This window comes from Idiotropiscis lumnitzeri, chromosome 22 (assembly GCF_059441095.1).
Source record: "Idiotropiscis lumnitzeri isolate Australia: NSW breed Sydney's pygmy pipehorse chromosome 22, RoL_Ilum_1.0, whole genome shotgun sequence".
NCBI lineage: Eukaryota > Metazoa > Chordata > Actinopteri > Syngnathiformes > Syngnathidae > Idiotropiscis > Idiotropiscis lumnitzeri.
In genome coordinates this window covers 1,798,855-1,814,673 of record NC_142412.1, presented here as the reverse complement: position 1 = coordinate 1,814,673, position 15,819 = coordinate 1,798,855, and the positions used below count along the sequence as shown (strand labels likewise).

The window sequence follows — 15,819 nt, the reverse complement described above, 5'->3', positions numbered from 1 at the left end:
CCGTCCACCCGAACACCCCGGCGCGAGGCCGGGGCCGGCAGGGGCCCTCCGATGGCGGGTCATGATTGCCAATCGGTCAGTGGTTATGTGTGTGCTGCGGTGCCGGCCAACGCTCAGAGGTCGACCCGCAGGCCGAAGGAACCGTCCACCCGAACACCCCGGCGCGAGGCCGGGGCCGGCAGGGGCCCTCCGATGGCGGGTCATGATTGCCAATCGGTCAGTGGTTGTTTGTGTTCTGATCCACAGAGAAATCACGTCCGTGTGGGAGACCAACTCTTCTTCAAGGTGCTGAAACGACTTCGTTGGGACAAGTGAATGCTGAGATGGCCCCACCGAAACAGGCCGAAGGAACCGTCCACCCGAACACCCCGGCGCGACGCACATCTTTTGGCTTCAATTTCGGACGGATTCCAGTCAAGTGTGAGTATGAATTTGAAAAGCTTTTGGTCGATGGCAGAGCGGTCGAAGGCGTTGCGTTCAGGTCGCAGTCTCCCCAGGAGGCGTGGGTTCGAATCCCACCTCTTGAATGTGTTTGCTTTGTTCTTGCTTGGTACTTTCAATGGGCTCTTTTTGAAAATTTGATGATGCATGTATAAAGCCAAGACAGACGTTGGCGAGTTCAGCACCAGCTCCACATGATCTGGAAAAGAAGTGCAAATCTTTATTTGACATGGAAATCGGCTGTTGCCCGTGGGCCCGGCGTTCGTGAAAGTCAGGCCGAAGAGGACGGCCTTCTCCCGGACACAAGTTGGGCCGAGTGGCCCTCAAGTTCAACCGTCCATATATAATATATATATATATAACTCGTGCGACTGGAAAGGAGCGGACGTGCGAGGATGTGTCATTTGCAACATTAATAATGATGAATAAATATAAAATATGTGATTAGACGTGGTGGAGGATGTTTTAGGAGACCCCAGGAGATACAATTTGATATCATAAAGAGAAGGTTGTAAACTTTTGTGCAACACCTAATTCACGTGTCACCATCTACGTAGCTGGTCTAAAGCAGTGCTTCTCAATTATTTTCTGTTACGGCCCCGCCCTCGAGACAGTTAGATATTTGAACTCAGTGAACTAAATTTTCTTTAATTCATGTCGGCGGACCTTGGCAGCTATACAGAGGTATTTGAAAAAGCGCTGGTGAGACGACCAGAACTGGCCCCACAGGGACTTCCTGCTGACCAGCCCCAGCTCGTCGGCGGCGCGCATGAAGACTTGCAGTGCCTCCGCCCACTAAAGGAAGAAATACCGTTAAGTCAAATCGGCATTCATGGACGTGATGACGACATTGGGCTGTGACGCTCACCAGTTTGGCGGCTTTATTGTAGACCAGCTTGAAGTCGCTGTCCAGTTCGATCTCTTCAATGCCAAATGTCACAAACGACACTGTCTTTTGAGCATTATTTGATCTGTCATTTGATCAAGATCTACAAATGTCTTCTTCAAGTCAAGTGTCATTTTCTGCACGCCTTTATCATTTGCTTGCAAATTATGTCCTTTCTTGAGTATGTTTTCAAATCTGTTCTCATTAGCCTCCTGGAATCTAGCCAAGTGATCTTCCTACACTTTCAGCTCAGACTGCAGTTTTTCCAATATTTCCTTCTCAATTGTTAGTCTTTCCTTTCCTTCATCAATATAATTCTCCAATGAAAGTACATTTTCTCTCTCAATGCTGACGCTGTCAGAAGCAAAGTCGACATCTTTTCTCTTCGAAACAAGTTCCTCTTTCTGTTTCACCATGCTTGACAGCAGACTAACATACTGGATGCTTCCTCTAAGCAGCAGTTTGCTTTTAACTGCGACGTGGTCTGTCATCTTATCAAGGTCTGCAAGTGTGTTCTTACCGGCCAGCGACAGTTTCTGCAGGCCTTCCTTGCTGGTTTCTAATTTGAGTCCTTTGTTGTGAATGTTTTCAAATTTCTTCTTATTCAATTCCTGGATATTGACCTTGACTGTTTGGTTAGCTGTTAATGAAGTTTCGTACGAAAGTCTTTCGCCTTCTTCAGAGTGTCACATGATGGTGTCTTGTGGCCCGTCTTTATCAGCTGATGTTCCGAGAAGACTATTTACAATAAATACAAGATATATGAAAACTGTATTTTCCGTCCCCGGGCACGGGCGGTGCCCCCTTTGATGGAGACAAACAAAATGGTTCAGACTCTGAAATGTACTTAAGTACAAAAGTAACAAGGAATTATTACAGTCAAACAACATATATATATATATATATATATATTTATTATATATATTGTATATTTTTTTTAAGCATTTTTGAAGGTGCGCCGCTACTCTGTGGCAACAAAAGCTCCGGCAACATTACTCAGATGATACTATCTTCTCGCTTTAACTGTTTTTAACTATTTCAGTTTTCCCGTTTTTTTGGGGGGTCATCTGGCCCCGACATCGAGTTCATGTCCGTTATTTTCTCCCGAGGGAGCTAATGGTCGTGATTGTCACAGCTGTTTACATCCCTCCCGACGCTAGCACTAGCACGGCGGTCTCGCTACTCGCGTGCGTCATCAATAAACATCAGCGGGCCCGCACACATCAGGCAGAGCAAATTTATCAATATTTTATACGTTAGTTGTGCAGCTTTTTTGAAATGGCTCGCCATGGCCCTCGACGACTGGGGAGGGGGGAGACATCAGCTACTTGGGGAATGGTTGCGGACGCTCCTCAGCCTCCAAAAGGGCTTCTGCACACTGATGACGAGGCTCCCTTGTCTCTGTTCATGGTTTTTATGCCTCGCTTGCAGATCTCAATGGCCTCTCTGATCCAGCGCTGTTGTTTGTTCTCTTCGGTGCGGATGACCCTGACCTTTGACCCAACCCTCTTGCCAAAACGTCACAAAATTCGGCAGATACAAATATTCATAAGGAACAAAAAGAAAAAAAAAACGTGCCACGGGTTCCCATCCCTAAAAGACAGAGGCTTTGTTGGATGGGCTGAAAAAAACCTGATCACTTTGAATCAATTATTTGAAGGAAATGCAATTAAAAGCTTTGCCCAAATAGCTCTTTGGGGAAAACATTTTTTTTTTTTTATTTGTTTCTAAAATCTGTCATTGGGACAAAAAAAAAAAACGGTCTGCTGTTGAGACATAGTGACACAATCACTGAGTGTGAGTGTGAGTCAGTTTTTGGCGGATTGGATTTGCTATTGTTTTCCAGCCTCTGTGCTCTTTTGTTTTGGTGTCGTGCACATGTTAGCGTGACCTCCATTCTCCGGTCAGTGAATAGCTCATCGTCTACCGGCTGGAACAGAGACCGCAAGCGTGTCGCAAAATAAGACAGTTGTTAGTCAGACGTGCATGTCCAACACACAACTGTGGCGCTTACGCAATAGGCCGCATCGGAGGACGACATCGTGCGCTACCGTTGCACGCTTGTTGTTTTTCACCACCATATGATTCCACTTATGAGATTGTTATGCTTTTCATTTGTGATTTTTCCACTTGTGGGAAGGGAGACCGGGGGGATCTTGAGGTCGGTGGGTTCCACGCCCCACACCTCCGTGGCGTACTCGGTGATGGTTCGGTCGCTGGAGAACTTTCCTGTCGCCGCAATGTTCTTCACCACCATCTTGGTCCACTCCTTTGGATTCTGGAAAAAAAAAAAACACCAGTGGAGTTTACAAACATTCCAAGCAGGCGAATGTCGAAGATGGCATCGTTAAACGAGTCACAGCTAGTAACTAGCATCAACCTTTTGTAGGTGATCTTGTAACGACATTGTTGAGGACGCAAAGTTACGATGACTTTCTTTTTAAGAATGCATTGAAATGATGACCAGAATTGTTCATCTCCGTGCCTGAGGGCCCCCCGGCATTGCCCCCCCCTCCCGGCCCCGGCAGCCAGTTCGAGCTCAAATGTCTTTTGCGCTTCAAGCGGCTGGTCATCAGTCTGCACCCCGAGGACCAGAGTCCGGCAGATTTTCATTCCAAATATCTAATCAGAGGATTGATCCAAACCAGTGACTGCAGGGGGCAGTCATTAATTTGATTGTCCAATATTTCCCTTATGAGATAATGCCTCTCATAGCAAATGTGTACAGCGCGAGCTTCCCCCCAAATTATCAATAGCAGTCATTGACCGCACAAAACCTTCAAGCTTCTGCTCAAATTTGATCTAAGAGTCTTTGCAGTTAATGAGGACAACCGCATCATTTCAATATTTTTTTTTAATTCCCTTTATGTCTTAGGCCACCTTAAATGTTCATCGGTGGATGGTGGATAACTTATATTGGACAAGAACCTGGCATTTGAACAGGGGTGTGAAGACTTTTTATTTCCACTGTACATCTGTATTGTTCTTCTTCCTGGAAGCAACAAGGAGAGGGGATTATGGTACACAAAGATTGAGAGCAAAATAAACTGCAGCACTCATATGTGTATGGGCTAAGTGGGCATGGGTTAGAACTGCCGTCTGTCGGTCCGGTGGATGTGAGAAGCAGACTGGCAGCGAGTCCACTGGTGGCTGAAGCTAACCCTTGGTTCATAAATATTACTATAAATTAAAATATTGTTACAAAATCATGATGTGCTAGAAAAAAAAAAAACGAGGGTGAATTTGGACGCTTATTGCATTGTTTATACAGCACAATGTATTATGCCATTTTTCCTACATTTAGTAGATGTATAATTATATTTTTTGTCTGATTTTTACAGTTTTAAGAGGCCCCGCCAAACAGCTGTTATCTGATCGTGGCACCAATTTCATTGGTGCTTCGAAGGTACTAGGAAGGTACAAATCACTGCAGAAATACCTAACTGACCTCAAAGTTTGCATTTAATATTTCCTTCACCACAATGGACAAAATGCTTAACTCCCACGCACGTGCTCCAAATAATTCCAAAACTTCCCCTGTACATAAAGAGTCCCGACCTGAAGACATCTATATGTTATTATTCTGTTATACACATAGCGTCACCTAGTGATAAGAAAAACAATTTTTTACATTTTAACATACTGCATGGGGCCCATTTAACGAATCTGACTGAAATTTTTTCACAACTGCTTCAAGACCTCTATGCTAAATTTTGTGACTTTTCAGCGAAGGGTGTGGCCATTACGGTCCTGACTCATTTTGAACCTGAGCAACAAGAATGGCTCAAGAAGTCCCTGACACGTGCAGGCAACGATAGAAAAAGACAATATTCCACCAGGACACCACCGCCACGCAAGCCTGAGCAGCGGCCCAATTCGGCAGGCAGTTCATGGTGTTTACTGAATGCAATAAAGGGAAGTATAGTTAATGTGGCAATTACATTATGGTGTCAGATGCAATATCTTAGCTGACCCTGTGCTAAACTAAAAGGACGTGTATTACAAAATGAAACAAAGAAATAAGATTGGAAATTGAGACTTTTTAAATGTTTATTTCCCTTCTCAACATTGATACCTCAAATTTTAACTTTAACTTAATTTTATAGAAGTAAAAAATATTCTGCAATTTCATGTATGTATGTATAGTGGACCCCGGCTTTCGTGTGGGATATAGGTTACACAAATGCCTGACGGCTGTAACAGGGAAGGGGAGTGGGGATTGCGGGGGCTGCACGCGGCGCGATTCAGGACTGCCGCACACCGGCTGGCGTCAATCCATCAGTGCGCCCCCCCCCCCCCCCCACGCCCTCGCCCCTGCCGGCCCGACAGTTCAAGAAAAAAGCAGACATCCAAGAACTTGCTTTGTTACTTTTGCGTGGCCAGAACTACAAACCCCAAAGCAGAGCAAACCCAAAACATCAGAGAAAGTACAATACTTTTGTCAAGGAGTGCCAAACTGGTAACATATCGGCTGCGTGAGCGTGCTGAGAGTTTGGCTTACACAAGCAGCGAGGAGTGAGTGTCCAGTATTTCCTTCATGAGATATTGCAACACTTAAAACCCTTTTTGTCATATGTGTTAAACCTGGCAGTAGGGCATTATCTGGCCCTTTAACGGATAGTTCAACTGAGTGTGAGTGTGTGAGAGAGAGAGAGAGAGCGCTAGTGTGCAAAAAAACACAAGAAATATGCACAACTGTGTGAAGAAGCAATTGAGAGCCAAAATAAGCATCTTAAATTGAGTTTAATTTGAGCAAAAGGATCTAGTGCAATAAATACAGCCACCTCTACAGTGCGACCCTGGTCCAAGCTCATTTGTGAATTTAAAATTCTGGTTTGCTATGTTGACATTTGTATGCATTTATATTTTAGTGATCCCATATTACATCATCAAGGTCAATACTTCCATAATCAATTGATACTGACTATTCTGTTTAAGGGGCGTGGGTTCGAATCCCGCCTCAGACAGAGCCCATTGAACGTACCAAGCAAGAACAGGTACTGCTAAATTATATCACTGAGGGAAAAAAAATAAATAAGAAATTCAAGAAGTTGAATTAAACTATGTAGCATTTCTTAAAACTGACAGGTATTTGTTTGCTGTTTTGTCTGCTTTGAGATCCTGAATTACGTTATGCACACCTCAAGGTTATTTTAGGAAACAAAAATTAACTTAGGCTCGGTGGCCCGACTGGTTGGCATGATGGCTTCACAATGCAGAGGTTGTGGGTTCGATCCCGGCTACGGCCTTCCTTTGTGGAGTTTGCATGTGCTGGGTTTGCCTGCGTGGGTTTCCTGCGGGTACTCCGGTTTCCTCCCACATTCTCTGGTCATTCTGTCAAGTATGGCTTTGTTGTGGTGCATGTTAGCACACCCAGTATTTGGAAAATAAAACATTAACAAGGTTTATTCATTTAATTTTTTTCAAGTTCGCGCTCTGATTAGCATGCGAAAGCCTTTTGTGTTAATATAAACAATTACGAACGCCGTTCGTGATCGTATCCATGTCCCCACACTGACTTGATTAGTATTGACCTGTCCTTGGCTGATGATGTCAAAGACGTCAATAAGCTGCCCATCAATATACACTCATCAATGTTAGTTTAAAACAGTTTTTCTCAACCCTAATTGACGCCGAGGGCACGCCGGAGGGCGGTTGAGTCGGTAAAAGTTGAAATAAATGGATCCATTGTCAGAGCAATTCGTTTCATGGTTTTATTTCTGCTGAGTCATGATGAATAAATACAAAAAGAACGAGGGGGGGAAAAAAAGGCAACCTGTCTATTTTTTTTTGGGATGACTTTCTTTCCGTGGGACTCCTAGTGGCACTCAGAGCTCACGGGAATACGACGGCAACATACGTCAGGCCACCGTGAAATGGGCCATGCTGGAACAGATGCGCAACCCATCACCATGCTTCAAAGAGGTAAGACTCAACAATTGTATAAACATTGCGAATGCCAGCTGCTTGCTTCTACTAGCGGAAGCAGAGACCTGAGTGTGAAAAATAAGCAGGTGCCATTTGCTTAAAGCCAATGAAAGTATTTGAATCTGCAGATACAGAAATTCACTCTACATTCACACATGGGCAAATTGCCAAACAAACTCCTACTCCCCGTGATGGCCGCCGCGGTCCTTCGACGGCAGTATAACCTCCAGCTCCTCTGGATCGCCACGGCCGAATGCCGCCACCGCAGGAACGTCCGGCGCTGCCATACCAACAGGAGAAGAGGCTGCCACCTAAAGACACGTAGTTGGATGAAACTGCAGCACATGAAGGGCGGAATGTCTTACCCCGGTAAGCCGAGTCCAGGCGACTATTCGTGGGACTTCCACCGGGAGCGAGTACCGCCACTCGGTCGTCGGAGTGCGACAAAAAGGCCCAATAGGACTCCTTCTTCAGCCTGACAGCATCCCTTACCGCCAGTGTCCTTCCGGGTTTATTTTGTACATACATGTATTGGACCAAAAACTGCATTAGCTTTGCTTTATTAAATTAGTTCAATAATCCATTAATCTGTCCATAAGGGTTTTTTTTAATGAATTGTTACATCAGAAAAAACACCTCAACTCGTAGAGATGGAGGGGGGAGATAAACGCAGAGGACATAAAAGCAATACTAAAACGAAAATAAGAACTTTTGGAACTGTGCCTGGGAATGTTTTTTTTTTTTTTTTGGTGCGCCAACAAGAGAAGCAATGTGGTTTTTATTTGACTCAAGTGAGGACGAGCCCGAGCAGGAAGATGGTGTTCAATAGCGTTTCTGATTTAAGTAGCAACAAAACGTCATGGGTGTAATCGGGTTTCACGTCTTCATTTTATGAAGAAATGACTACTGTCAGGCAAGAAGGTAATCAGCAGGCTGTGCTAGCTCATTGTGTGTGTGTGTGTGTGTGTGGTTCAAATTTGGTCGTCATCAGGCAACATCTCGCGGATGAGTTTACTTTTGAAGGGAATTGTGATATTCACCCTAAAATTTAGAAAGTGCAAGATGTTGATAAATATAGAAGTGGATAAATAGCTGCGGGGAGATGTATTTTCACGGTTCACTGAAAACCTCACCTACTGGCGGTTTGCGGCAGGGGCCCTCCGATGGCGGGTCATGATTGAAATAATCCAAATTATCTTGTCTAGATTTTTTTTAAACATTCTACGCGGGTTCGGTTTGCCGCGGTGCAGCGGGCCCGCCGGCTTTTACAGCCGGCGACGACAACTCACCCAGACGGAAAAAAAGGCAAAAACGTATAAAATTCCCCCATTCATTTTTCGTGATTGCGTTCCTGGTTTGTTCCAAAAATAAGTTGGCAGCCGTCTTCAGGGCCTGAATATCCGTATGCAAATACTGTCATTGCATCAAAAAAAAAGTGAGCTTTAATTCTTAATCCTTTGCGTAGTTTCAAAAAAGACTTTCTGAGTTTTTCCGAAATACTATATGACGGGGGCGGGGGAAGATGAGGAGGAGGTGTTAGGCTGCGTGCGTGTGTGTGCATGTGTGTGTGTGTTGGCACCCGATTAACATAGTGGTAACAAAAAATATGATGTTTTTTATTTTTTTTTTATTTATGTCATGCACAATGTAATTACACGTTGCACAAGGAAATGCATTAAAAAAAACTTAGATTACTATATCGGCAATACATTTTTGTATGGCTTTCAATGTGAGTGTTAAACTCACTACACTTCACATATAGCATAATTTGTAGTAATATTTACTTGAAAAAAAACTGGCGGAGCGGTCTAAGGCGTTGCGCTCAGGTCGCAGTCTCCCCAGGAGGCGTGGGTTCGAATCCCACCTCAGACAGAGCCCATTGAAAGTACAAACACTATTTCACCCCTATATGGATCAATCTGTTTCATATGATAGGAGTGTAAAATGATGTGTCCTTGAAGTAATACACGGGACTCAGATGTACGAATATAGCGCTGTCCTTGTTTCTCTCAGGTTGAAGGACGGACCATTGGTGATCAAAAGCGTGTTTTAACTTACTTAGGTAAGACAGGTTTAGTGGAGAGATGAGGCCAAACAGCATGACACATCTATGTGCAAGAGATGGCAACTGACAAAGAATGGATTCCATTTCCCTAGATCAGGGGTGTTTTTGTGCGAGAAACGGGTGTCCATCTGACCAGTGTTTCTCTGCATCTGTGCCTCTACAAATAGCTGCAACAGATGATCATTAGAAGAATATTTTGCAGTATGATTGTTCCAGTGCCCGTTGTCTGAACTATACTTCAAACACAAACTTACTGCCCAGGCTTCAGGATGTCTTTTTAGACCAGCCGCCAACGAGCCGCAAACGAGCTACAAGCCCTCTCAGCCAATCTAATGCATGAAAAAATTATCCTCAAGTGCCAAAACGCCTTTTGGGGTGCTCCACGGTCAAGCTCGGCAATTTCATGGACATTTTTCAACATTGTGTAGTTAAAATATTGGTGTAAATTTAGTGTGGAACTGACTGTAATTTTCTCGCAGGATTTCCAGTGTTAGTCTGGAGAGGATCCAAGGACATTGTGACGAGGAGGTAAGCGCAATTCAGTCATGGGTCCTCGAGCGCCGGACGCGACGCACTTTTTTTGTTTTTTTTAAATGTTAGCGTGTTTGATTGTCCAATATTTCCCTTATGAGATAATGCCTCTCATTGCAAATGTGTACGTTTACATCCATGATCGTGCACCCGTTTACTCAGTACCCTCCATATACAAACTAAGTAGCAGGAAAATGTTACTAGCAAGAAACAGTTCTTCTACTAGTGGGCCATAGTTGTCTTACGAGTGAGGACGTAATGCTAACGGACGTAAAGATAAGTATCAAGAATGTGGAACAAATAGTCAAGTCTGGACATCCTACCCCTTACCTACCCCTGCTGTATCCTCATACAACATTGTCGAACCATCATATTCAGATCGACGACTGGCTTATGAGGTCCTTCACCTGCCCGTCCGCGAAGTGGAGAAGGGACTTGTTAGTGAGCAAGCTGTCCTGAAGCTGCTCCGCACTGTCCAACAGGGATCTCCCTCCATTTTCCCTGCGTCGTTGCTTTCGCAGCTGGAGAAGTTGGAGAATATGCAGGAGCCCGATGGACAACAGACTGGAAGTAAAGCAGCAGAAATATTGTGTGAGCAGACACACCAATGAAGCAAAATGAAAAAAAAAAAAAAAGATGCCGCATTGGCGATGTTGCTGATTAGTTGTCTTAACTTCACAGCCGACTCAGAAGTAGAGAACAGCAGCAGCAGCAAAAGTGGAATAACGATGGAGCAAGGCAACATAGAAGAGCCTGAGGTGCAAGAGAAAGATGAATACTCTTCATCGTCAAAGTCTTACTGCTGTCGCTGGTGTAAGAAGAGTTTTGCCTACAAGTGCCGAGTTGTGGCCCATATGAAGCGCTGCTCCATGTCCAAGGATTGTCAGCTGCAGTGTCCCAAATGCCCCGTGAAGCTGGCCAACAAGCGGGCTTTACAACGTCATTTGACTGAGGCTCACCCAGGTAAAGCAGGAAACCTCAAGAAGAAGGTAGCCTGTGACCTCTGTGGGCGGACCTTTGCACATCCATCAGGTTTGTGTCTGCTAATCCACCAAGATATTGGCATGTAAGAAAACAGTTGTTTTTTTGCGCTGCACTATGCACATCTCCATTACAGTTAATTGCATTCGAGACGTAAACAAAAGAAACAATAGAACAACTGGCAGCATCAGAATGATGTTACACATCTTAAATCTGAGAGAGAGAAAACAGAATGTCAGGTTAACGCCCAAGTGAGTTTGCAACACTGTCAATGGAGTAAACTTCTGCTATTCACTCAGGACAGTGACTGAGCCTCGTCACGAATACTGAAAAATGACCAATAATTGGTGCCTCCCAAAATGCTTTCAATTTCCTTGTTGAAACCCTAAACATTCCACAAAAATTGATCCCAAAGCACTTCATTTCAAACTCATCTTACATTACCCTTAAAAAAAGATTTGATTGTGCAACTGTACATACACAGGTGGAAAAGACTCTCCTTAAATTCCACTCGCAACCCAGGCTAAACTTTACTCCTCCCTTAGATAGAAAAATTTTCTTTTCTCAGTCAACAACACACTTCAGATTCTCCTGCTGTGGAAGGTTTTGGCCCTGTTGAAAAAGTCCAGAGCAGGCTATGGTTACAGAAGTTGAGGCCATAGTAAAGAGAAGGGACCACCACAGAGCGGTCAGCATGATTGTTAGCATGTGGTTCATAAATTATTTTATGTTGCAAATTCAACATTTCGCAAATCTTTCTTAACATCAAATTAGCCGACATTCCTGAATTTGGCAAAACTGCGAATGTACCTCAAAAATATAAAATTAATGGAAACATTTCACATTCACATTCAATATTTAGCAACTGATTTGGAAATTGTCAAAATGTGAGAGGTACCAGTTGCCAGGATGGCAGAGCGGTCTAAGGCGTCAGAGACCACCCGCGAAAACTGAATATCCGCGAAGTAGCGGCGCACCTTCAAAAATGCTTATATATATATATATATATACAACGGTGCAAACGCCCATTAATAACGGCAACCGTCTTCTTTTTTATAAATTTCCACATATTCGCCTGACAGGCTGAGAGCACAAAATGCCAACATTCAGCGCACAGCGGATTCTCCGGACAAAGGCGGAAGTGACGTAAGAGCTGAAGGGTGGCCGGCTACAACAAGTCCAAGAAGGCCATGGACTTTTTCGACCCAGGAAGAAACCTTTTTCCTGCTCGGTTTGTGGCAAAAGCTTCTCTGTTAAGTCAACTTTAACACAACATAGAAGAACACACAGTGTGGAGAACTCTGGACGATCCAGCAAACATCAGATTACAGATATATATACATATATGTGTATATATATATACATATATGGACAATCAAATTAATGACTTTCCAGGCTTCAGGATGCCTTTTTCCACTATAAGTAAAGAGCTGTACGGGGAGAAAGAGGGCCGCTGGCCTTGACGAGTTTGTCTGCAGCGTGCGATAATGTCGCCACTAACCTGGGCTCGTCTGCGAAATTACGCCTCACTCATAATGTTTTGACAAATTCAGTTCATTTGTTAGTTTTGATTTTTTTTGTGTCAAAGTCTTCATTTTATTTTAGGTTTTATTAGGTTTAGTATTTTTCTTTGTTCTTCTGTACGCAAAAATAACAATTAAGGAAGTACATATTGCGTTTACCTCAGACAGAGCCCATTGAAAGTACCAAGCAAGAACCCACGCCTCCTGGGGAGACTGTGACCTGAACGCAACGCCTTAGACCGCTCCGCCATCCTGGCAACTGGTAATGCTCTCTTGACCGTGTTTCCTTTGTTATTGCTTGGTACTTTCAATGGGCTCTGTCTGAGGTGGGATTCGAATCCACGCCTCCTGGGGAGACTGCGACCTGAACGCAACGCCTTACACCGCTTCGCCATCCTGGCAACTGGTAATGCTCTCTTGACCGTGTTTCCCTTAATCACAGACAGTCTCAAAGGGCTTTACATAACCACAATTGACATCCACTGATCTCTTAAAGCCACTTAACAGCTGTATGTTGTTCACAGTGCAGAGGTCGTGATGGGTAATCCACTTTGAGCTGTTTTGCAAGGTTAGGGTGGTCTCGTGTTGCATGTGCTTTTGGGGAGGGCGGGGGGGGGTGAAGTGTGCGGGTTTATGAGGCACAAAAACAAAAGAGCTGGCATTTCAACTTGACTTTTGACTCCCGGAAAGTGCAATTATATATATATATATACGGCATCGTGTCCGGGGGAACGTGCTCTTCTTCGTCCACTCTCCTCTTCGCCCACGCTCTTCAAACGAGTTTGTATATCAAAACCTTCCCTCCGCTGACAGCGCAGGCGCGGTGTAGGCGTCCGAGTCGCTTTTAAATGTATTTATTTAATTTGAGAAGATTCCGCAGAACGAGGCGAGCACGGCAGGACCGGCGGCAATGGGACCTTTGAGCAGTGTGGGGCCGCCTGGAGCGAACGGCAGGCTGGGCTCGCAAGGATCACCTGGTGTAGAAGGGCCTAAAGGAGCCCGGGTAAATTTTTCTGCATATTAGTTAGAAGGATGTCTTTTTACACTATATAAAGGTGGAAATTTACATTGGAAACGTTTGGTTTAGCTTGAAAAGTTGTGGGAGTGGCATTGCACTGTTTGGCAATAAAACAACGCTGATAACACATTTCTTCCATCTGTCTTCAAGATATTAAAACATAAACTAGCCTTTGCGTTTAGCATCTTCACCAAACAATTAATGACTTTCCAGGCTTCAGGATGCCTTTCTACACTCTACTGCACCCTTTTATCGGTAACCGGTGATGTTGGTATCAGTTTTTTCTTTTTGAGGTAGTTGATTACTTCGGTGCATGAATGTATTTTGGGTAGTGACTTATTGCGATATCTGTTGATTTTCACACGGGAGCAATAAAACTTAATGGATCATCGATGGAAGTGACAAGAGACGATTGACCTTTCCTTGTAGATGGATGTTATTGCGCATAGCAACTTTAGAGAAGAACTAAATATATTTTGAGGAGATTTGGCATTTTATAGCTTGTGTCCTTAAACTTTTCATCAAGTGATAACCCATTTCAGTTCTTGAGTTCTTCTCTGAGCACGTTTGGAAGTAGCATTTGTCTGATTTCAAAATGCTCCCGTACTGCTGTCATGACCAATCAGACCTCAAAGTTCACTAGGTAGCTCCTGCTCTGAAATTGTAACATAGGCCCTTGTGAACATTGAGGGAGGTTTCATGTTTCATGCTTGTATCGCATTGTCACACTTCAGATTTATGGGTCAAATACACACAGTGCCGCCAAGTGGAATCAAAAATTTGTTGCGGTTCACCTTTCGCGGGTTCAGTGCTTCGCGGGTCTAAAAAAAGCGACCGCGGCGAGGTCCCTATTGTTTTTGTAGAAAATATTATTACTTTTATTATTATTATTAAAAAATGGGCGAAATGTGGGGCAGAAAAAAATAAACAAAAATATGCATGAAAATTAAGTTGAGGAGGAGTGTTTTACTCTCCAACAGAAAAAAAAAATGTCTGAAAAAAAGAAAACGTGCTATAATATATTGGCCCGGGTTAGATTGTCCAATATTTCCCTTATGAGATAATGCCTCTCATAGCAAATGTGTACAGCGCGAGCTGAAAATGCATTTACAGCACTAAAAATGCGCGCCTGCTCCGGCTGTATTTGGATGCTGCTGAGAGTTCAAAGTGCACCCTCGTTGCGAGAACTTGGAGATTCGATGTTTATTTTTTTTCGCTTCTTCAACTTCGTGTAGGGAAAACTCCGCAGTGGGAATTACGTTTCTATTATTGATATGTTCTTTGTTTGATGAGATGTTTACTTCATTTGCTGGAGTTGTATCAATGTCGACTATTCAATTTACAGTAAACAAATATATAACATTTGATTAATAAACAAAGTAGTCTTCTAAAGTTCCATCTTAAGAAATCTCTGCATGTTTGTGACACTATCTGTTGAATTGTTCATAATTCTCATCTAAGAAGGCAAGTCACGCCCCCCGCTGTCCGTTCACTCCGCCAAAATGCTGCTCCAGGTGGTAGAGAGGATGAAGGCTCCCTTGTCTCTGTTCATGGTTTTTATGCCTCGCTTGCAGATCTCAATGGCCTCTCTGATCCAGCGCTGTTGTTTGTTCTCTTCGGTGCGGATGACCCTGCCCTTCTCCCGGTCCAGGATGATTGGACTTTACACTGGCCCAGTGGGATGATTAGACCTGCATTGATCCGCTGTTATATGGACACACACACACACGCACACGCACCCCCACGCACGCACACCCCCACACACGCACACGCACACACACACGCACTCTCTAGGAAGAGAGTCCTTATCTCATCATCCCATGAGTAGCCTGAACCGGGTCGCTGGGTCGATTGCCAAAGAAACAGACTAAAGACACACGCACACACATGCACAAAAAAACATAGTCAATACACAGTGTGCTTGCAAGACAAAGTCACCAATAGTACCTGTTACGTGACACTGACAGTCTCATAAGCTTTCAGACAGAAATGTCCTTGTTGTTACAGATGACCCCACAGTGAACCGGCACTCTAGTGGTGCAGATCGGGTCAAAGATTGGGAGAATCTCATTTAGTGTGTTACGCAAGTCTTTGAATCGTTCTTTCATTTTCTATTTATTTTGGGCATGTTTCTCACAATGCTCAAACTGTAAGAAACCAAACTTGAACACAGGGTTAAGACAGAGTATTCAAGAGCCACTGAAAAAAGAATGCTATGTGAATAAACTGTGGAACATCATCAATTTTTTGACTGTAATTGCCTATTTCAGAGAAAAATCATCTGCTCATTTAAATTTCGACCTTTATTACCAGTGAGGCCTTAATGAGTGTCACATGATGCTGTCTTGTGACCCGTCTTTATCAGCTGATGTTCCATGAGGGCGTGACTTACCTGTCACAAGAATGAAGCAACGATTTTCTGGGTAAGTGCAACAGCTCTCAGCAA

General features: G+C 43.9%; 2 protein-coding genes across 2 annotated transcripts; both read left to right on the top strand.

The window, feature by feature from the left end:
- Positions 1-240: 240 nt before the first annotated feature.
- Positions 241-7,842, top strand: LOC148316126 (uncharacterized). Its single transcript, XM_088286983.1, has 3 exons — positions 241-420; positions 7,150-7,252; positions 7,384-7,842. Exons 2-3 carry the CDS (start codon positions 7,211-7,213, stop codon positions 7,732-7,734), a joined length of 393 nt encoding a protein of 130 aa, XP_088143109.1. The 5' UTR covers positions 241-420; positions 7,150-7,210; the 3' UTR covers positions 7,735-7,842.
- Positions 7,843-9,814: 1,972 nt separating this feature from the next.
- On the top strand, positions 9,815-12,058 carry LOC148316125 (zinc finger and BTB domain-containing protein 40-like). The gene is made up of 4 exons (XM_088287033.1): positions 9,815-9,848; positions 10,230-10,442; positions 10,533-10,883; positions 11,915-12,058. Exons 2-4 carry the CDS (start codon positions 10,391-10,393, stop codon positions 11,917-11,919), a joined length of 408 nt encoding a protein of 135 aa, XP_088143159.1. The 5' UTR covers positions 9,815-9,848; positions 10,230-10,390; the 3' UTR covers positions 11,920-12,058.
- Positions 12,059-15,819: the final 3,761 nt, after the last annotated feature.

What these genes read in the sequence shown, in the direction of transcription:
- LOC148316126 (XM_088286983.1), top strand. Translation starts at nt 7,211, where the DNA reads ATGCTGGAACAGATGCGCAACCCATCACCATGCTTCAAAGAG. An exon ending in CATCACCATGCTTCAAAGAG is followed by an intron (nt 7,253 to 7,383) that starts GTAAGACTCAAC and finishes TTGAATCTGCAG; the next exon opens with ATACAGAAATTCACTCTACA.
- LOC148316125 (XM_088287033.1), top strand. Translation starts at nt 10,391, where the DNA reads ATGCAGGAGCCCGATGGACAACAGACTGGAAGTAAAGCAGCAGAAATA. An exon ending in TAAAGCAGCAGAAATATTGT is followed by an intron (nt 10,443 to 10,532) that starts GTGAGCAGACAC and finishes TTAACTTCACAG; the next exon opens with CCGACTCAGAAGTAGAGAAC.